Source organism: Vombatus ursinus, unplaced genomic scaffold (assembly GCF_900497805.2).
Source record: "Vombatus ursinus unplaced genomic scaffold, bare-nosed wombat genome assembly UNPS02014853.1, whole genome shotgun sequence".
NCBI lineage: Eukaryota > Metazoa > Chordata > Mammalia > Diprotodontia > Vombatidae > Vombatus > Vombatus ursinus.
In genome coordinates, this window is record NW_020954631.1 from 213,312 (window position 1) to 234,303 (window position 20,992).

Consider the following 20,992-nt stretch of genomic DNA (forward strand, 5'->3'; position numbering starts at 1 on the left):
CCCCCCCCCCACTGGGCTCCAGAAGTCCGCTGGCCCCGCCTCCTCAGCCCCTCTTCGATCTCCGGGACCCCGCCTCCCCAAGCTGGGACTGGAGGATGGGGTAAAGGCCGAAGGACCCCCGCCCGCGCGCCCGACGATCCGTCAGTCGCCTCAGGTGGAGCCCGAGCGGCGCCCCGGCGGCGGCGGAAGGGTCACGTGCCATTCACCCTGTCCGACGCCGAGACGGCACCACGTGACGCCCCGGCCCCGCCCCCCCCCCCCCGCGACGGACGCACGGACGCACGGACGCACGGACGCACGGACGCACGCAGAAAAAGCGAGCCTCCTGGTTGTGGTGGAGCAGCCACGGCTTTATTGTCCTCAAGCCACGGGAAGGGGAGCAAGCGGGGCCAATCAGGGAGGGCTAAGGCCGGAGGGGCGGGGCCTGGGTGGGGCTACCGGAGCAGCCGGGGCGGGTTGGGGCGGGGCCAGGGGCGGGGCCAAGGCCAAGGCCAAGGCCAAGGCCCAGGCGAGCACGCTGGTGTTCTCAAGATCCCAGGGCTGAGACCACCCCCGCGGCCCCAGAAAAGGGGGCTCCGGTGCCTCCGAGCAGGGGGGGCGCAGACCCGGGAAAGGGGACCAGGTGACCCACTGAGGCCATGTGGCCCGAGAGCACTACGGGCCCTAGGCTCGGGTAGAGCGGTTCTGCCGCCAGGTCCCCTGAGGCTGCCGACGCCACTGCAGCCGCCGCTGTGCCCTGCCCGGCGGCCATCAGGGCCTGGCCCACCCGGGCCTTCTTCTTGGCCTTGCCCGACACCTTGCGGTTCCGGGTCTGGATGCCATCCTTGCGCATAGTCAGCGGCCTGTTCACCTGGGTGGGGGGACAAACCCAGAGGCTCTAGTACCCCGAAAAGTGCCACCAGCAGAGATCAGGTTTCCCCTCCCCCCCCCCACCCCCGCCCCCCCCCCCCCCCCCTCTGGAGACAGGAGTCTTCCGAGCCCTACTCCCAAAGTCACACAGGCCCGAGCCCAACCATCCCTCTCATCTCATCAGTCATCAAACACATCCTTCCTTTTGAAGAGGGCCAAACGCTGAGGCCCGGAGAAGCCAGCCCAGGTCCCCCAGGGGGCCTCGTCCTTGATTACAGATAGCCTGGAAGGGGGGAAGGGGAGGCTTACGTTGTGCAGCTTGTAGTAGAGACCACAAGCATTACACACGGGCTCCCCGCTGGCGTTGCGCCGCCACAATGTTGTTGTTGTCGTCTGGCAGTTGGTGCACTGGGTACCTGCCCGCTTACTGACAATCTGGAAAGAGCCCAGCGCGCTGGGTGAGGTCACTGCTGCCCTGGTACCGAGCTGCCCACTCCTTGCCTTCCTGTCCCCCAGGCCCTCCCTCCTCACCAGGCGCTTCTTGGGCCGGATGAGGGGCCGGTTCTGCCCATTCATCTTGTGGTACAGGCCACAAGCGTTGCATAGGTAGTGCCCAGTACCATCGCGACGCCACAATGGGGTAGCAGTCGCTCCACAGTTCACACACTCTCTGGCCTCTGGGTGGGAGGAAAGGCAAGAAATTGGACAGAAACTAAGAGCTGAGCCTCCGCTCAGCCCCTCAACTCTTTTCCTCCCCCTGAGGATTTCTCCCCCCCCCCCCCCCCCCCCCCCTGCGCCCCCCCCCCCCCCCCCCCCCCGATCCTGAACCCAGATCCTCACCACAGGGAGACAGGGGAAGTGCCCCACGTAGCTTCGGAGAGTAGGCGCTGCCTCCACCTGCCACTGAGAGGGGGCTTCCAGCAGGTGAGAAGAAGCTAGCAGTAGTGAAATCAGGAGGACTCGATGCCACGTAGTGGGAGGGCCCCACAGCTGCTGGGACGCCCAGGGTGAGCAGGTCTGGGCTCAGCCGCTCTGTCTTCAAGGTCTCCAGGAAACTCCTTGGACTCCCTTTCACATCAGGGCCCTCAGGAGCTGGCTGTGGGGAAGCCTCTCGAACAGCGGGGGCCAGGGCTGAGGCTGGGTACAAGCCTGCCTTACCATAGGCCCAACTTGCAGCCGCATATGGGGCTCCCCCAAGCCCTCCCTCCATCCGGTTGGGGGGGGGGGACGGGGCGCCCGGGGGGAGGGGGGGGGGGGGGGGGTGGTCAGGCCCCAGACCCCCAATATGGCCTACTACTAGTCAGGGTTACTGACAGGTCAGGTCATCCACTAGCAGATGGGAGAGGGAGGGGGTCCATTCCCCATTTGCTCTGTCTCTGTGGGCCCACCAATAGCCTCTGCTGGTCTAGGATCTCTCAGTTGGACGCCTAACATGACTTCCTCAATTCTGACTCCCAGCATGACTACCAGTTAGGGTAGGGACACAAACCCAGCACTTCTCACACTGCCTGGCACATAGGGAAAGGAATTAAGTGCCTATAAAGATGATCTCATTTGATCCTCGAGAAACACTTGTTGACTGACTAAGTGATCCTACAGCCTTGGCCAGCACCCTGAACCTCACATTATCTAATCACAGTTCTCTCTGGCAGCTCCTCCAAACATCCTCTCTGCTCCAGCATCTTCCCTCAGTCCCAGACTCAGCCCTCACCCCAACAGAGACTTTACTGAGCTCTCTAACCCCCCCCCCCCCCACCATGCCCTCTGCTCCAGTCTCAGAAGAGAAGCTGCCTTTTCCTTCTGCCAAGGCCAAACCTTCTATCTGCCTCAGCGGCCTCCTGGCAGGTAGGCAGGTGACAGACCTCAAGCTACAGAACACATGTGGCCACATATCTTCGGGCACGGCCAATGTCAGAATTGTTCCAAGCATTTGATTTTGCTTTTTCTTTTCCCGTGGGGGTGGGGGGTTGAGTGGGAAAGAAAATAAAGACTTGTTAACTGGAAAAAAAAAAACAAAACAAAACAAAACCAAAACCAAAACAAAATTAAGAATCTCCACAAACAGGTTCCTGTGCCTTGTGCTTCCAGCTCCTCACCCCGCCAGCTGGCCACCAACCTAGCCGCTACCTCTCACTCTAATTCCTTGGGCTCAGGGGATCCAGGAGGGCAACCCAATTCCCTAAGGGTGCTAAGACGTTTTCCTTTCTAAGAAGGTAAATAGCCATAACTATAACCCACATCAAAGCTCCATGACTTTTAAGAGCAGAAGGAAATCCACAAGTTTGCAACTGGCTGCTCACTGTTCCTAGCAGTCTCCCCTACCCGTACAAGCCAATGGACTTTTCTCAGCCCTAAGCCCTCCAGATCTCTTTGCAGCTTTGGGACATTGTCTCCCGCCCCTTTCTCATCAACGTTCTCTCCTCTCCTCTGGCTCTCTCCTGGTTCTCCTCCTCCCAATCTGACTGCCCCTACTCTTGTCTCCTCCACTGGCTCATTCTCCATCCCCCGCCCCACAGAAGCCTTGCTGGTCTACCCACTTCTCTCTTGGCTTTCCCCCAAGTGATCTCATTTGCTCCCTGGGTACAGTTCTCTTCGAGGCAGATGCCTCCCAGAGGCAGCCGCCTCAGCCAGAATCTTTCTCCTGCCAGCTCTGTGCACCTGCACATGCCATCAGCATCCACACGGCCAAACGGACCTCATGCTCTTCTCCCCTCCCAGCTTCCTTATTCCCTTCAAAGGCATGGTCGTTTCTTTGCAGCTACGGTCTCATCCTCAACACCGACTTCTCTCCCTCACTCCTCATAGCCAAGCAGTTGCTGATTTGTCCCTTGGGAATCGATCCACCCCCTCCTTTCTACTCTCGGCCAGTTACCCCTTCTATTTAGGCCCTCACAGCACTTCTCTTCTCAGACCATTACCACCCCAGCCTTCTACTGGGTATCCCAGCCTCAAGCCTCTCCTCTCTCCAGTCCTTCTTCTTAGCTGCCCAATAAACTTTCTGCTCTGCCCAGGTCACCCCTTGCTCCGTAGGCTAATACATAAACTCCTAAGGCTGGCATTACAAACCCTCCATGTCCCTAGCTGACTTACCATCCAAGCCAAATAAACTGCTAACTGCTCCCCAAACTCAGCATTCTGTCTCCACTGGACCTGCCTTAGTCCATTACCTGAAGTCTTGCTTAACCCCATTCTAACCTGGGGAGAGGGGGAAGAGGAAGGGTGGTCGAGACCACGTATGGAAGACTGAGGTCAAGCGGTGACAGGGAAAGGAAGAAGGATAGACAAAATAGTACCCCCAAAGGCCTCCCCCCCGCCAGGTTACCTGGTGAGTGTCTGTAAGCATCAGCAGCTGTTCCCCGATGGTAGTAGGACAGTGTGGCAGCAGCACTGGCGCTATCGGCCCCCTCAGGCCCTGGGAAGAAGAGTCCCGGCTCTTCAGGAGCACTGACAGAGGCCGATGAGGGCAGCAAGGTAGGCTCAGCAAAAGGGGCCAGGGCCTCTGGCTCCCCCAGGCCAGGTGGGAAATCCATGGGGGCTCCCAGATGGTGGCAGCGGAAACAGTGACAGTGGTGCCTCCCTGAGGGGGGGCAGGACTGTCAGCCCCAAGAGACTTTCCTAAGCTTGGTCCTTAGACAGGCCCATGGCCCAGCAGAGGGGCCATGGTCTGGGCCCCCTAACCCAACTCAGTGGGCACTCCTGGGCTCAGAGCCTTAGACTTCACACACGGAATGGGCTTGGCTGTGTGTGTGTGTGTGTGTGTGTGTGTGTGTGTGTGTGTGTGTGCGCGCGCACGTGCATGTGTGTATATATATGTATTATATATACACACATACATACATACACACACACACATACATATATGCTTGGGTAATTGGAGGCTAAAGATTGAGGGATTATTTTGGCTCCAGGAAGGCAAAGAATAAGGAAAGGGGTAGATGGGGCCCATCATTCCCTCAGGCTCCTTCTTCCCCAGCCCTCCCTACTCCTAATCAGTCTGTGTCATGTGCCCCCCCATTTTTCTTTTTTTCTTTTCTTTTCTAGTCTTTGGCCCTCCCCTCACCCTTCTTTGCCTGTTTCTCATTCCCTCCAGGCCCAGAGTGGGAGCTCCTACGGTCCCCTCCAGCCTGCCCTCCCCCAATTATCACCCCAATGCAGAGATAACCCTTATCTCAGGGCTAGGGGGTATGAAAACCTCTTATCAGTCACCTGGGGCTAGTGTGTTCCCAGCAGGCCTGGGAACTCTAGGCAGCCAGCTCTAAGCCCAGCTTGGCCCAGCCCAGCCAGGTCTGGCCAAGGCCAGCCAGGTATGGTCCACCCTTAAAGAATGGCTTTTATTTTTATTTTAGAGGAATTGGGGGCATCAGATATGGGGTTGGTTTTGAAGAGGAAATCAGAGCCAAAGACCCTCAGTCAGGACGGGATCAGAGATGGGGCTCAGGACTCTTGGAGATGGGATTGGGAGCCTTTAGGGGTTGACAGATCGGGCCCCTCAAAGATGTAATTTGAGGGGGGCTGAGGTATGGGGCTGGAAGGGCAGAGAGAATAAGGGAGAGAACAGAAGCAGGGTTGGGGGAGACCCAGATTGGGGTTCAAGCTCACGAGGGTAACTCAGAGGTACAGTGTTAGGGGTTTGGGAGAATTAGGAACAGGGCTCAAGCCCTCCTGAAATGGGGGTTCAGAGAGCTTGGGGGCACTGACCTGAGCAGGTGTTGAGGCCGAGGGAGGGGGGGCAGTCTCTCTTGGATCTCCTCAGGGTCCAGGCAGCGACCAAGACAACACTGTCTCCCTCCCTCACACCCCCCTCCTGCTGTGGCTACGGGCGGGGCCAGAGGGGGGGGGAGATGGGGCCCAGCCTTGGGACCGCCCCCTGCTGGCACCAGTGCCCGAGCATGGCTTACATGACTGGGGGCACCTTCCTCACCCGCCCATCACAGACCTCCCCCACTGGCCAACGGCCATGGCACCAGCCAACCGAGCCCCTGGTTGTCCATGTGTTTCTCTCCTGGTCCCTCACCTCTGCCCCCCCCCCCCCCTTTAGCTTCCTTTCCTTCAGAGTCTCAGTCTCCATTTCTCTAGAACACTGTCCCTCTAAGCCCAGGACCTGGGTCTTTTCCTTTCCCTTCTCTGGCCCCTCAGGGATGCCTGGTCTCAATTTCTCCCTAGTCCTGGATCTCATATGTAACCCTTCCACTATCTCTCCATCTCTCCCTCTGTCATCCCCACTCTCCCTTAGGTTTTTTGTTTTGTTTTGTGGGGGGGGGGGGGGTGGTGTCTCTCATTAGGTCCTGGGAAGAGGGCCTAGGATACACTGGGTTAGATACCCAAACTAAGATGTCAGGGAGGATGAGGGACACCCTCCCTTCCTCCCCCACCCCCACCCCTACTTACACCATCTCCCTGCTGGGCCAAGGCTGGGGCCTGCTGATAAGTCTTATCAGATGGAGGGCCGGACCTCGGCTGTTGGGGTTGAGGCAACTAGCAGCCCCGCAGGAGGTTGGGGGAAAGAAGAGAGCGGATACTGGGGCCTCCCTGGCCCTGTCTATCCCCTCACCCCCTGCTTTCTGCCCCTGTGTGCCAGGGAAATTCATATCTCTCCCCCTGCCCCCAAAAAAAGTAACACCCTGGTCCCTCTGCTCTGAGGGAGGAGGGCAGGACAGGTGGGAATCATCAAGCCCAACTCACAGCTGGGAAAACTGAGGCCTCCTTCCCACTTCCCAGTCACTCTGAATATTCCCATTGACCCTGCCTTTGGAGTCCAAGGTAGTGTTTATTGGTATTAGGGAAACTGAGGCACAGCCAAGGTTAGAAGTCTGTTCTCCTGAACCTCCAGAGGGAGGGAAGCCGGACGCCGCCGGACGCCTGAGTCTCCTCCCACCCTGGCCGCAGGAAGGCCAGGGGGAGCAGCTGGGAGTGCCCAGATAAGGCAATCTCTTGGGGCCAGGCAGAGCTGGGTGGAGGCCAGGGCAGCGGGAGGCTCATCCCTGCGAGAGGTAGGGCCAAATCAGCTTCCAATCTTGCAACGACTCAGCCAGGGGCTGCACTATCCTGAAGTCTTGGACACGAGGAGGGCCTGGTCGGGCCTTGGGGCCGGGCCCCCCCCCCACGATGTGGAATGGGCAGCTCTGAGGGGTGGGCTGGCAGCGGGTCTCTGAAGAAGTACTCATGTAGCAGGGCCTGTGGGGACATGGGGAGAGTAAGAAGGGGCGGCCCGGCCTGGCCCGGCCTCACCCCTAGATCCCTGGCTTCATCCCTGTTCAGTCCCCCCAATGGGCACCACTTTCCTCCACCTTGAAAGACAGCAAAAACCAGGGGTGGGGGTGGGGTGGGTGAGAAGGAGGAGAAACAGTTCCCCTTTGAGCACTGTGGCAGGTTGGGAGATTTTTATCAAGCACGGGGCTCAGTTAAAAAGAAACAAGGGGCCTATGTTCCTCAAAGGTGTCCACAGACCAGGCTTCTCCCCTCTACTGGCTTGAGTGAAGGAGACATTCAAACATTGGGACAGTAAGCAATTTTCATCAGCTCATTAAAGTAGGCCCCCTAAGGGCATTAAAGAGGATTGAGTCAGACATTAGTCAAACTTGTGCTCAAGGGCCAGACAAGGAAGCACCCTTCTATGTTTATTGAAGCAGGCCCACCAAATGCCCTGGAGCTGGCCAAACCTTACTTGAGCGCCTGGCCTCTACGGTGGCTATTGCTGAGGAGCCTGGGAGGCCTGCCCAAGGGCACCCAGGCAGTCCTAACAAAAGAGAGAATTGGAAGCCAGGGCTGCAGACACTGTATCAAATCCAATCCAATCGATTCATTTAGCTTCTGGGGATGATTTGTCAATCCCGAGCCTCTCTGCTAAAATGCTATTTCCTCTAAAGCCAGATGTATACCCTTCCTCTTCTGATCTCAAAGCACCTTTTGCCTCCTCTTTCCATCTTCGCTGGCCAGTACTCCTGGGACCTCAGTTCAAGTCCCCTTGGCCAGGGGGCCTTGCCTTGAGGCTGCCAAAGCATCTTTCTAAGAGCCTGGGGGTGGGGGTAGTTATTCCCCTGACACAGAAAGGAACAGGAGGCCTAGCTGGAGCTCCAGGGCCTCAGCCGAAGTCTTCGAGGGGCAGGGTGGGGGCCTTCGGTAACAGTTATGCTCGTTATCTACACCCCCACACTCCCCCATGAGGTCCCTTAACAAGAATAGTGACAGCCAGTCCCAGTAGAAAAGCCAAGTCAGCCAGCAGCCCCTCCCCCTGGCCCTGGCCTTGGGCGGCTCCTCACAGCATTTCTCAGCTTCAGCCCTTGCCCTGTTCACGCTGTGCCCCCTCACGGGCCTCTTTTGAAGCCCCGAGTTCAGCGCCTGTTGGCCTCTGGCCTCAGATCCCTTTGGGCTCTTTGCTTGACCTTGAAATGAGGATGCCCCCTCCCCCCAGCCTCGCCAAAACAGGGGTTGCTCTCACGCGCAGAGCGCCCCCTCACTGCTCGCACTCCCGTGTCTCTTCCTCCACGCTTTACAAAGCCCACTGTGCTTCAGACACCCCCAGGTCACTCACGTGGAGTTTCTCAGGTAGCGAGCTCTCCTTTGGGACCTCCCCACGCCCCAGAGGTTACAGAGCCTATCCCTCAGTCCCTCACAATGTGGTGGAGCCCGTCCTCTCCCAGACTCCCAGATCAGTCTTCCCCTTGATCTCTCCACTTCATCTCTACTTCCTGGACAGTCTCGCCTCCTTTCGTGTGTCTACAGTTTGGGCTCCTGGTTTTTCTTTTGCCTAACTGCTCCCGTGCTGCCCCCCTGACCGTGGGGGCTCCTCCGGGGCTCTCGGATAGGCTCCCATAGGTTGGGGCCTTGCACGCAGTAGCAGTTTAATGACCGTTTGTACACACGTGACTCCCAAATCCCTGGCCTTTCTCTCGAGGCCTGGCCCGGCAGCTAACCGTCCACTACTCAGGCATCGCCCTTCTTCCAGTCTTTCGACACAAAGGTCCAAGCCTTGGCACATGTCACTCAAGCAAGGCTAGTGGTGCCGATTGCCTTTAGGGTGCTGCAAACTCACTTCTCAGCAATGGGGCACCCATGTGACTCGCTAGACCAATCACATTCCTCCATCTAGCTCCCTCACAGCTGCTACCGCTCTCCCCTGGAGCCCCAATTTCTTTATACTTAATGACTTATAGGGGCAGCTAGGTGGTGCTGAAGTGGATCCAGCACTAGGCTGGAAATCAGGAAAACTTGTCTTTGTGAGTTCAAATCAGGCCTCAGACCCTTCCTAGCTGTGTGGCCCTGGGCAAGTCACTTCACCCTGCTTGCCTCAGTTTCCTCATCTGTCAAATGAGCTGGAGAAGGACATGGCAAACCCCTCCAGCATCTCTGCCAAGAAAACCCCAAATGGGGTCACGAAGAGTTGGACATGACTGAAAAATGACTGAACAACGACAGCTGACCTATGTATGTGTTGTATCTCCCGGGGAAAGGTCAGCTCCTTGATGGATCGTCTCATTTGTATCTCTAGGACAGGCCCGTGTGCGCAGTAAATATCTGGATGCAGACGTGGGGGGCTGGCACGTCACAAAGGTCTGGCATTGCATTGTAAGTCGGGCCCACTTCCTCTTAGCCCCAGCCCAGGTGTGCCCCAGAGGGGAAAGGAGGATACCTGATCAGCCTGGATCCGACGGCGAGGGCGGTAGATCAGAAAGCTGCTGAGGAGCTGCAGCTCTTGGGGGGAGGCGTCAGGCAGCACCTCATCCAGGGGCAGGGGCAGTTGCTCCTTGAAGGAGATCTTGTTGTAATCTGGGAGCTCAGTTATCTCCTGGGGGAGGATGAGAGGGGTAGAGGAATATTATTCTATTATTATTATTATTGTTATGGAGCACAACGTGTGAGAATTCCTCTCCCTCTCTCCTGCTACGCACCGGCCACACCAGGGGGCTGGGTGTCCCAAGGACCTGGAGCACACAGCAGAGCTGTTCGATGTCATTCTCACCAGCAAAGAGAGGGGAGCCATTCAGGAGCTCCCCGAGGATGCAGCCCACAGACCTGTGGACACAAGCGGACACAGTTTGGGCAGCCAGTCACCCCGAGCAGGGAGCCTGCCAGCCGGGGCCCTCTTGCTCTTGTCCCGTCCTCCAGGGCCTTACCACAGGTCCACACCCTCATCATACTGCCTGGCACCATAGAGAAGCTCTGGAGCCCGATACCACCTGCAGCAAAGTAAGGAAACGTGATTAGCAGCTGCTCTGATGAGGCTGGAGAGGCATGCCAACGAATACCTCCTACTGCAAAGCTTGAAACTGATGCCTATCCCCCTTGCCTACCCTACAACCCCCACCCCCACCCCCACCCCCCCGCCACTGCCAAACTCAGGAGTGTACCTAGTGGCCACCTGGTGGCTATACAGTCGGTCACCCTCAGGGGAGAAGACTCGAGCTAGGCCAAAGTCTCCAATCTTCAGCTGGCCTGAGGAGCTAATGAGCAGGTTGCCTGGCTTCAGGTCCTGGGGAAGGAAGGAGGGAAGGAAGGAAGGGAGGGAGGAAGGAAGAAAGGAAGGAAGACGTTTAAGGCCCAACATCTAGCGCCCTTGCCAAGGCTCGACTGAGCCCCCCCACTCCCTGCCCCCCCCCAGCCCCATCCCAGCTCCCCCTCCCCCAAAAGGCTCGGGCACTGGGCCTCTGGGTATCCATACCCGGTGGACAATGTTGTTCGCGTGGCAGAAGGCTACACCCTTGAGCAGCATTTGCATGTACGCTTTAACCTGAGCTGGGGCCAGAGGCCGCTTCCCATGCTGGATGATCTCAGACAGGTCAGAGAGCATGAACTCAAAAGCCAGGATGAAGCCTACTCCATGCGGGAACACAGCCTTCAACTTCACCACCTGTGGGTGCCAGGACACCTGATAAGGGTACTTAGAGAATTTTATAGAAGGTAGGAAATCAAGGCACGAGGGATCACTACATTCTAAGTCCTCCTGCCACCAAAGTTCTTTCATTCTGTAGGGGAAACTGAGGCCTGAAAGTGTTGCTGGATCATCTGTTCAAACCTGAGCCCAAACTCATTTCCTAGGATGGGGAAAAGGTGAGGCTTGAGAGGGCTTTGAGACTGTCCCACCTGGGCCCCCATTTCACAAGATGAGAGAAGCCAAGGCATAAAAGTACGACATGCTTCACGGGATGCTTAGAGACTGACTACCCAACCTACACCTAACCCCTTCACAGGATAAGGGAAACCAAGGCAAGGCCTCTTTGCTGTGGATAGAAGGTTGGGTCTCAAATCTAGCCGCAGGCATTTGTTGGCTGTGTGACCCTGGGCAAGTCACTTCACTGCCTCAGTTTCCTCAGCTGTAAAATGGGGCTCATCACAGCACCAACGTCTGAAGGTGGTTGTGAGGATCACATGAGAAAATAATTGTGAAGGACTTACATGGCACAGTGCCTGGAACTGAGGAGATACCCAGTAATTGCTTGTTCTCTTAACCCTTTCCACCTCCTCCAACACCAATGTGTGTAGAGTGACTCGATTTATAGACTTGGAGAAACTGAAGCAAAGCAAAAGGTGTTTGGAAATGGTCAGTCAGTCAACAAGCGTTTTTGGTTTTTTTTTTTAGGCAATTGGGGTTGAGTGACTTGCCCAGGGTCACACAGCTAGTAAGTGTCAAGTGTTTGGTGTGAGGCCGCATTTGAACTCAGGTCCTCATGACCTCAGGGCCGGTGCCCCATCCACTGCGCCACCTAGCTGCCCCAACAAGTGTTTATTAAGTGTCTACTGTGTGCCAGGCACTGGGGATACAAAGAGAGACAAGACCCAAGTCCCTGCCTTTGAGAAGCTCTCAGTCTAATGGGAGAGGCAACAAGCAAGGAGGCCACTCAGAAGACGGAAGGAAAAGGAGGCAGCTAAAGAAAGGCCTTCCGCTCTTAGCTGGGTTTGAGCAGGCAGGGCAACAGCCACGGAATGGGCAAAATGCCTAACAGAAGGCTATGCTCGCTCCAACAGGTGCTGGCTTCCAGGAAGGTAGAAAGGCCAGGAGGATGGTAGAGGCCCAGAGATGAGGAGTTCAGTTTGGGCTGTGAGCTGAGGAGAGAGGTCAGGGCTGGCTACATACATCTGAGAATCATTTGCCAAGAGATGGTCATTGAAGCCAAGAGAACTGATGAGCTCATCCAGTGAGATGGGCCCAGGACAGAGCTTCCGGCATCACCCATGGTTAGGTGGCTCAGTGGATAGAGCCCTGGGCCAGCAGTCAAAAAGACTTGAGTTCAAATCCAGCCTCAGACATGTGTGACCTCAGGCAAGTCACTGCACTGCTGCCTGCCTCAGTTTCCCCAACTGTACAACGAGGATAAGAACAGCACTTCCCTCCCAGGGTCGTTGTGAGGATCAAGTGAGATCATATTTGTAAAGTGCTTAGTCCAGTGCCTGGCACACAGTAGGTGCTACAGAAATACTACCTATGATGACGGTGATGATGATGACAACAGATACAGCGAAGGAGCCTGAGGAGCAGAGAGGCAGGAGGAGAATGGGGGGAGACAGGAGAGGAGAGAAGAGAATGGAGTCTCCAAGGCTCCAGAGAGATCAGGGCAAAGACCAGGCCACTGGGCAAAGGCCATTGCATCGGGCAACTTTGGAGAGATGGGGACAGAAGTCAGAGTGGAGATACCGAGCACAGGCAGCCTTCCCAAGATGGCCAGGGGGCATTCGGTCCGCATCCTCTTTCCCCACTTCTCTGGCTCATTTTATGGAATGGGGAAAACAGGCAAAAATATGCTTAGGCATCATCGCTTTCCAACCAGCTCCAGTTCCAGAATGAGGGCACAGGCTCAAAGGTGCTTAAGAATTCATCGGACCCAACCTCTCCTGACCATTTGGAACCCACAAGGAACCCCAAGAGCTAACACGGCTCCGAGATCATCCTTGGGGCTGGGGGAGCTTCTCCGAGATCATCTAAACGTCTTCTCTGGAGCTCCCTGATCACAAGAGCCCCGGTTTAGCATTGGAAGGAATCGGATGAGCAAACAGAGGGCCGGACGGGGAAGTAGAGGGAATGACTTACATACTGGTTGTCCTCCATCTCCTGCAGAGCTTTGATCTCCCGCAGGGCCTCGTTGGGGAGTCCACCCGTCAGCCGCCGCAAGACAATCTTCTTTAGAGCCACTGTCTCCCCCGTCTAGGAAAGAAAGACACACCCAGACACAGAGGGAGACTGAGGCAGGCAGTCAAGGGGAAGGGCGTGTATGCAGCAGACAGGCAGAACCAGAGGAAAGTACAAAGACCGATGGAGAGAGACGAAAAGGCTGAGAAACCGGTTTGTCGTTCAGTCGTGCCCAATTCTTCGTGACCCCGTTTGGGGTTTTCTGGGCAGAGATGCTGGAGGGGTTTGCCATGTCCTTCTCCAGCTCATTTGACAGATGAGGAAACTGAGGCAAGCAGGGTGAAGTGACTTGCCCAGGGTCACACAGCTCGGAAGTGTCTGAGGCCAGATTGGAACTCAGAAAGATTTCTGACTCCAGGTTCTGGCCGGCACCGGATGCACCACGCCACTAACCCAAGAAACCAGATCTTCCATTTTCAATAAGTATTTACTAAGGTCTACATGTGTACCTGGTGCCATGCTGAGCCCTAGTGAAACATGGACAAAACCAAATTCATCCCTGGCCTCTCTGAGTTTACATTCTACAGAGAGAAAACAAACCAAGTACCCAGATGATTCATGGCTAGCAAGTATATAGAAAGCAAGTATGAGGTCACTTCAAGGGTAAAGACAGAGGCATTGATCTCTGAAGGGCTCGGAAAGGCCCCAGGGAGGAAGAAGGGAGAGCCAGAGCTTCTCAGAAGGCAGAGTTATTCTGCCCATGGAGGAGGCTGGGCTGGAGCTCAGAGACAAACAGAAAGCCTGGGAGGAGCGGGGGAAAAGGTTGCTGTGAAAGGCTTTGAATGCCAGAGCATTTGGAATTTGATCTTGGGGGTAACAGGAAGCCACTGGAGTCGACTGAGCAGGAGGGGGACATGGTTGGATCTGCTCTTTAGGAAAAGCCCTTTGGTGGCTGAATGGAGAGTGGACGGAGACAAGGCGGGGCAGGCAGAGCACCCGCCTCCCCCCCCCCTCCACCCACCAGCAGCACCAACAGCAGCAGCAGGCCATCAGCCCAGGTAGGGGCAGTGGCAGAGGAGAGATGGTGTGGAGGTAGAAATGACAAGACCGGACCAGTGACTAAGGGTTCGAAGGCCAGAAATAAAGATGCTCAGAAGAACGGAGGGCAGGGAGAGCTGGGAGGATCACGATAGGCTGTTTTCTGCCTTCGAAGCTGAAGAGGCCCAGAGGGCATCCAGCGGGCCAGCAGGCAGTTAGAGGGATACCAATGGCAACCGGAGATGGCAGTGAATCAGCCGCATGGGGATGATGGCTGGATCCAGGAAATCACCAACCGGGAGAAGAGGAAAGGAGAGGGCCCAGGGAACCCATGAAGGGAGACAAAGGGCCAAAGGGAGAATGGAGAAACAAAGGCAAACGTGGGGAAAGAAGAGAAAGCGAGAGAGAGAAGCAAGGGAAGAAAGGGAAGACGTGTGAAGGAGACAGGGAACGAAAAGAGGGCAGGAGGGATGGAAAGGAGAGAAGAAGGGTGAGCCATTGGGGGGAGAGCCAGACACAGAGAGAAAAAGAAGTGAAAGGAGAAGGGGAACACAAAGGAAGGAGGGAGAGAAAGGAATATGGGAGGAGAAAAATGGAAAAAGGAGGGAAACAGAGAGAGAGAGAAGAGGCAGACAAAGAGAAGGAAGGCCAGGGCTGGAGGAGCCTCGGGAGGATTTGTTTACAAGGGCCACAGCTTGCTTCCTGCACCAGCCTGGTCCCCACTTACCTGCACGTGCTTGGCCTTGAAGACGATGCCATGGGCCCCTTCACCTATGTGGCCCAGGATGTTGTACTGGTCCATGGTCCAGCTTGTGGAAGAAGGGAGCGAGCCCAGTGACTCCCCTGGGCTTCCCGAGTGGAGGGTGCTGTCTCTCTGGGACTTCCTTTAAGGCCCTCTCCCCAGTTGCAAGCTTGGAGCCTCCACTAGTCACATGGCTTTGCCATTCCTCTTTCGCCCTGCTCTCCTGGCTAACTCCGATTCCAAGCACCCTGCCTCTAAGGGACCTTCGGCCTCGCCTTGGTAAAGCACTTAGCTCCCTGTGCTTCCTAAAGGCTTCTTCCCACCCCCAGCCCTCGCTTCTCACGTTCGCCTTCTCACTTTGAGCTTGGGCAGCCTTTTCCAGGGAGTCCTCAGAGCCCCAAGCCCCCTCCTCCAGGATGCCCGACACATGGACAGACAAGCATACGCACCCCTTGGGGGTTCCCCTCAAAGACAAGCGCCTATGCCACCTCCTCCAGGAAGCCCTCTTGGCCTTGGCAAGCAGCATTCCACGTTCCGGGCTGGGGCCACCACGGGCCCTCTCCTCCCTCAGCTTGGGGGAGTGCTGGAGCCCCCAGCCCCAGGAGCCCACTCAAGGCTCAGCTCCTCCGGGAAGCCCGGCCAGGAGCGCCTGGGCCCTGGGAGGGAGATCCCCGTGGGCTGGGGGCTCCCTCTTCTCTGGGGATCGTGCGGGGCCTAGAGCGGCCTCTGCTCAGGATCACCGCCTCCAGGGGGCCCGCTACCGTGCGCGGGCCGGGGCCAGCACGAGGCTCCCGGACAGCCCTGGATGTGCACCCCAAAGTGAAGGAGGCCCTCCCACCTCCTCCCCCGCAGTTCTCCGCCTAGTCCCCGGCCCGGCCCCGGCCCGGCCTGTGCAACCTCCAGCCTCCTCCCAGCAGCCGCTGTCCTGCACGCAGCTTCCTTAGCAACGTCTCAGCACAAGCGCACGCGCGCCTTTCTGGGAGGTGAGCCCGGGGAGCTCGGTCAGGTGACACGGCCCGGGGGAGGGGTGCGGGGCCTGGAGAGGGGCGGGCCCAAGTGCCCCCGTCACGTGGTCCGTGAGGCCCCGCCCCGTCGGAGCACGTTGGGCTCCGGCACTTTTTGTGCCAGGGCCCTGGAGGGTGGGTACGTCCTCTTCGATACTCGCCCTCCTCTTCCGGTGCTGGCCCTGGAGTCAGTGAGGAAACGAGTTCCAATTCCACCTTATGCGCATGACTAGCTGGGCTAGACTGCCTCAGTTTCCTCCTAGACAAAATGAGGCTCGGAATAGCATGTCCCAGCACGGGGCTGGAGCGTGTGGCATTTCCTTTCTTCCGCGAACAGTTTTTCCCTTAAAAATGCCAATGATTTGTGGTCATCTCTGGAAACCACCCAGTCATCTGGCTTTCTCTAGACATAGGCTAAGTGGGAAGAGGTCTGCGCATGAATGACCAGGCCACCCGGTCTCTGGCCCTCCCTGCTCTGCGGATTCCTCCCTGGCTTCCTGGGAATGACGTTTCCCTTGGGTCAGTGAGGTTTCTATTCTATTCATGGGGTACTGGACGTTAGTTCCCAGGGACTGCATTAGAAATGAATTATTTGAGTTGGGGAACCACCAACTCAAATGCGGGGGGGGGGGGGGTGTTGTTGCACATTGACTTAGAAAACCAGATATTAACATTATCTATGTTCTTGTTCTATTGTATTCTTAGTTATTTTTGTGAAAAATTTCCCAATTACATTTTAATTGGATTCTGGCTGAACTTTCTGCCACTTCTGCTCCATTGAATAACCCTTAGCAGAAGTCAACGATCCCGACTTTTTGTTGGCCAAGCCTTATCAAAGGGAGATGACGAATTCCCAGCCCTGGTCCCTATTGGATCTCAGAAAGATTGGAGGGCTGTACCTCCAGGGGCCAATGTCTCTTCAGGAGGCCCATGGAACAGGTGCCAGGAACAATTTGTTCCTTTCCACCACGTGAAAAAGGGGATTGTGTTGATTCCACAAGAATCTGCCAAATCCTTTCATCTCTACGCATATGGATGACAAGGGTACAAATTGCCCAAAATGAGGAGTTGAAGATAACATCTAAGTTGCAAGCCTGGGTTCCTGAAAGGATGGTGGTGTCTTCCACAGCAATAGGGAACTTAGGATGAAGGGAGGGCTTCAGGGGAAAGAGAATAAACTCCATTTGGGACATGTTGAGTTGAAAGATGTCTCGGGAACATCCTGTTTGAAACAATCTGAAGTGTGAGACTGGAGATCAGGAGAGAGGTTAGGGCTGGAGAGAGATAATAACTGAATCCACAGAGCTGATGAGGGAGAAGATGGGCCCAGAACAGAGCCTTGGCAACACTCACGAACTTGACATGGCTGAAGTTCCAACTAAAGATATGAGGAGTGGTCAGATAGAGGGAGAACCAGGAGATGGCAGTGTCCAGGAGGAGAAGGAGATGGACAGTGTCAAAGACGCTGATCAAGATCAAGATCGAGATCAAGAAAGACGAAGACTGAGAAAAGGTCATGAGCAATCTGATGGTGAAGAAATCTTTGAGAACTTGGGAGAGCCTGGTCTCAGCTGAATAAATGAGGTTGGAAGCCAGAGTACATAGTTTCGAAGAGAGTGAGATGAGAAGGGGAGGCGCCTTCTCAAGAAGTTTGGCCACAAAAGGGAGGACAGATCAAAGGTGCTACCAAGTGGAGATGCACGGATCAAGTGCAAGTTTTTTGAGGCTGTGTCTTCAGACATCAGAGAAGGAGCCAATAGACAGGGAGAGGCTGAAGATTAGTAAGAGAGTGGGGGGGATGCTACTGGGAACGAGGGATGGAAGGAGATTACTTGTTGCCTTTGTAAGGAGAAGGACCACTTCTTCAAGTGAGACAGGGGTTACTGCTTAAATGCCTCCTATGTGTCATGTGGATGAGAAACATAGTAGAAAAGATGTATTTCCAGCTACTGCATCTTTAAGGCCCAAGTACTTCTTATCTGTGATGTCCTGTCAACCAATGTAAGTGCCAGCCCCGACCAGGAGCAGACATGAAAGGAACTGGACAAAGGCCCTGATATCGTGCGCAAGGCCCGCAAAAATAAATTTCAAATTAAAAATCATTTGGAGTCACAAGGCTTTTCTTCTCTAACAAAACCGGGGAGTCTCTTCTGGGCAGAACAAAAAATAGTTAAGGAGGTCGGAGCTAAGATGGTGGAGTGATAGGAAAGAGTGTGGTGGGCTCCCATCCACAGACTTTTCCAGACAGATGTAGAAAATGCACCAGACTGAAAATGTCACATTGAGTCCTTTCTTTAGCCCACCTCAGCACAGAAAGACAGAAATAGATGTCTGCAGACTGAGGACAGGCTAGGGCACTCCAGTTCCCAGGGAGAGGCCACCAGGCCAGGAGGAGGTCCCAGACCTAGACTAGGGCACTGGGAAGGGGCCAGGTGCCAAGCAGCACCTGGGTCACAGGTCTGGGTCAGACTGAGAAGGGGACTTATGCACAGGTCAGGGAGGCCCCTGGCTGTTCAATGGAAAAGAAGAAGTTCAGAAGTCAGAATTAGTGGTGCTGGGGCTCAGAGCAAGCTCTCACTTCCAGCATCCAGCCCAGCCTACAGAGGAGTAGCCAGGCTGGGAACCCCAGACCAAAGGGGAGCTTACAATCTACCGCTCTGAACCAGCGGAGCTTGCCAGCTGGCCGATAGGGGCCGAGGCCTGCAGCATCTACTGTTCCTCAGACTCAAACCCAGGTCAGGAAATTGAAGAGCTCAGAGCAGGGGGCAGCGATCAGCTTTTGCCCTGGATCAGACCCTTCTGGGGGCACAGAAAGCCTGCAGGTCCCCGGCCTGAGCTGTCCCTGAGATCCTGGAACAACACAGCACTCAATACCCCAAGAAAGCAGCAGCAGAAAGAGCCCGGACGTTCCCTCCACGAGTGTGACAGAGCCCAACCCTGACATCAAGTCCGAAGTCAGGAAGCAGGCTGGAAGGATGGGCAAACACACAAAGAAGCCCACCACGAGCTATTATGGTGGCAGGGACACTCTAGACACAAATGCAGAACAGAATGACTCTAAAACATCTTCAAGAAAGCCTCAGAAAAAAACACAGCTTGGGCACAAACTCAACTGGAATTCTGGAAGAGATGAAGCAAGAGTATTTTAAAAAGAGTTAAAAATGTTTCTGTAAATGAAATGAGAGTGCTTGAGGAAAAAATTGGAAAAGAATTTAGAAGAATTCCCTGGAAAGGGAATTGACCTAAGCAACAAGCTCCCTGAAAATTAGAGCCAATGACCCCATGAAGCAACCAGAATTATGAAAACAAAGACAAAAGGCTGGAAAAAGAGAAGAAAATGTCAAGTATCTCATAGCAAAAACAAGTGAACTGCCAAACTGATTGAGGAGAAAAAATGTAAGAATCACTGGAGTATGTGAATGCCAAGACCCCAAAAAGAGTGTAAGCATCCTATTTCAAGAAATCATAAAAGAAAACTGCCAAAATCTTTTAGAACCAGGGGCAAAGTGGAAATAGAAAAGAATCCACCAGTAACCTCCTGAAAGAAACCCCCAAATGAAAACTGCCAAGAACATCAAAGCCAAAATCCAGACCTTCCAGGTCAAAGAAAAAAATACCATAAGCAGCCAGAAAGAAACAATTCATGTACTGAGGAGGAGCAGTCAGGATCACACAGCCAAGAATAACTTTCCCAGCAAAACTGAGTATAATGCTACTGGGGGAAAGTGGACTTTTAGTGAAATAGAGGACTTCCAAGCATTCCTGATGAGAAGACCAGAGCTGTGGAGAAATTCTGAGGTTCAAACACAGACGTGAAGAGAAGCATGAAAAGGTCAACGTGAACGAACGGTGAGAAAGGCCCAAACAAGGACAAACTGCTTCCATCCATTTATGGAGAGAGCATACATGTGCCCCCACCCCCTCCACCCCACGTCCTGCCATCATCATGGCTTAGAGAGGGAGTCCAGTTAGACATGGCCTGGGAATCTTGAACAAGTTATATGGTTTATTAATGTGATCGAATACTATTGTGCTATAAGAAATGATGAAGGGGGTATTTTAGAAAAAACCCGGAAAGACGTGTGTGAACTGATACATAGTGAGGTGAGCAGAGTCAGGACAACCATTTACGGGAAGCCAACGATATTGTAAAGATAATCAACTTTAAAAGTCTTGACTACTCTGCTCAATTCCAAAGGACTCACGATGAAACATACTACCCACCTCCAGACAGAGAGCTGACGGACTCAGAGGGCAGCTGATGTTTGTTTCGTTTTGTTTTGTTTTTTCCCTAACATGGCCAATGTGGACATTTGTTTTGTATGACTTCATATTTGTAAATGGTTTTCTATTTCTTGCCTTCTCAGTGGGTGGGGGAGGGGTGATGAGAAGGAAAGACTCTGGAATTGAAAATAAAATTGAATGTTTCTATCTTGATCTCAAGAAAACAATGAAAGAGAGGAAGACAAATACACTTGAGGGGAGGAGTGAAGGTGAGGAAAAAATACTCCCCATAATCAGAGTGCACAAGTACACATCTAGACAAACATGGATGAGAGGGTGGAGGGAAGCAGCTGACACTTGATTCTCACTCTCATCTGAAATGGTGGAAAGAAGGAAAAGTACACACACACATACATACACATACAGGTGAATACAGAAATACATCTCACTCAACAGGGAAATGGGGGGAACAGAGGAGAATAGGAATTAGAAGGAAGGTAGATTAAAGGAAGGATTAATTCTAAGGATGCACAAAAACATTTCTAGCTCTTTTTGAGGTGGCAAAGAACACCAGTCTTTGAGGGTGTCCATAAATTGGGAATAGATGAACAAACTAAGGTTGGTTGTTGTCCTGAGTACTTGAAGAGGACCAAAATGACATCACTATGTCAGGGTCAAGTACAGTGCATCCGAACGGGGCTGATCAGACCAATAGGAGCTCGGAAGGCTTGACCACAGTTTGGGCACAAATAGCCTGTGTGAACATTTGGGGTGGAGATGTCTCTAAATTTGCACATCATCTCACATTTCTTTTGAACTACTGCAATTCGGCTTTGCTCAAAGATCACAGTGCCTTGTTTAATGTGGGCAGGCCATGCTGGGCAGTTCTGCGTCAGTCTCTCTCACATCTTGCAATTCCAAAGTTCTTCAGAGAGAATTGGCATTAAGAATGCCTTTTATGGTTTCTTCTGACCTCCGTGTGAGCACCTGCCTTATGTTGAGTTCTCTGTAAAACAGTCATTAGTTTGTGTCAACACACATTATTGTGCGTCAACCTCATTATCTACGTGAACA

The 20,992-nt window shown here is 54.4% G+C and overlaps 2 protein-coding genes across 2 annotated transcripts; both read right to left on the bottom strand.

The window, feature by feature from the left end:
* Positions 1-467: 467 nt before the first annotated feature.
* GATA1 (GATA binding protein 1) lies at positions 468-6,507 on the bottom strand. The gene is made up of 6 exons (XM_027841195.1): positions 6,238-6,507; positions 4,172-4,426; positions 1,690-2,067; positions 1,381-1,526; positions 1,159-1,284; positions 468-850 (listed from the first exon to the last, which is right to left on the bottom strand). The coding sequence occupies exons 2-6, from the start codon at positions 4,377-4,379 to the stop codon at positions 527-529; spliced, it is 1,182 nt and encodes a 393-aa protein (XP_027696996.1). The 5' UTR covers positions 4,380-4,426; positions 6,238-6,507; the 3' UTR covers positions 468-526.
* Positions 6,508-6,596: 89 nt separating this feature from the next.
* On the bottom strand, positions 6,597-15,606 carry CDK20 (cyclin dependent kinase 20). The gene is given in 10 exon segments (XM_027841230.1): positions 6,597-6,950; positions 6,952-7,023; positions 9,479-9,634; positions 9,738-9,861; positions 9,963-10,025; positions 10,197-10,318; positions 10,508-10,696; positions 12,872-12,985; positions 14,676-14,757; positions 15,140-15,606. Coding segments are annotated over 10 exon segments (1,125 nt in total). The 5' UTR covers positions 15,217-15,606; the 3' UTR covers positions 6,597-6,824.
* Between the last annotated feature and the right edge of the window lie 5,386 nt (positions 15,607-20,992).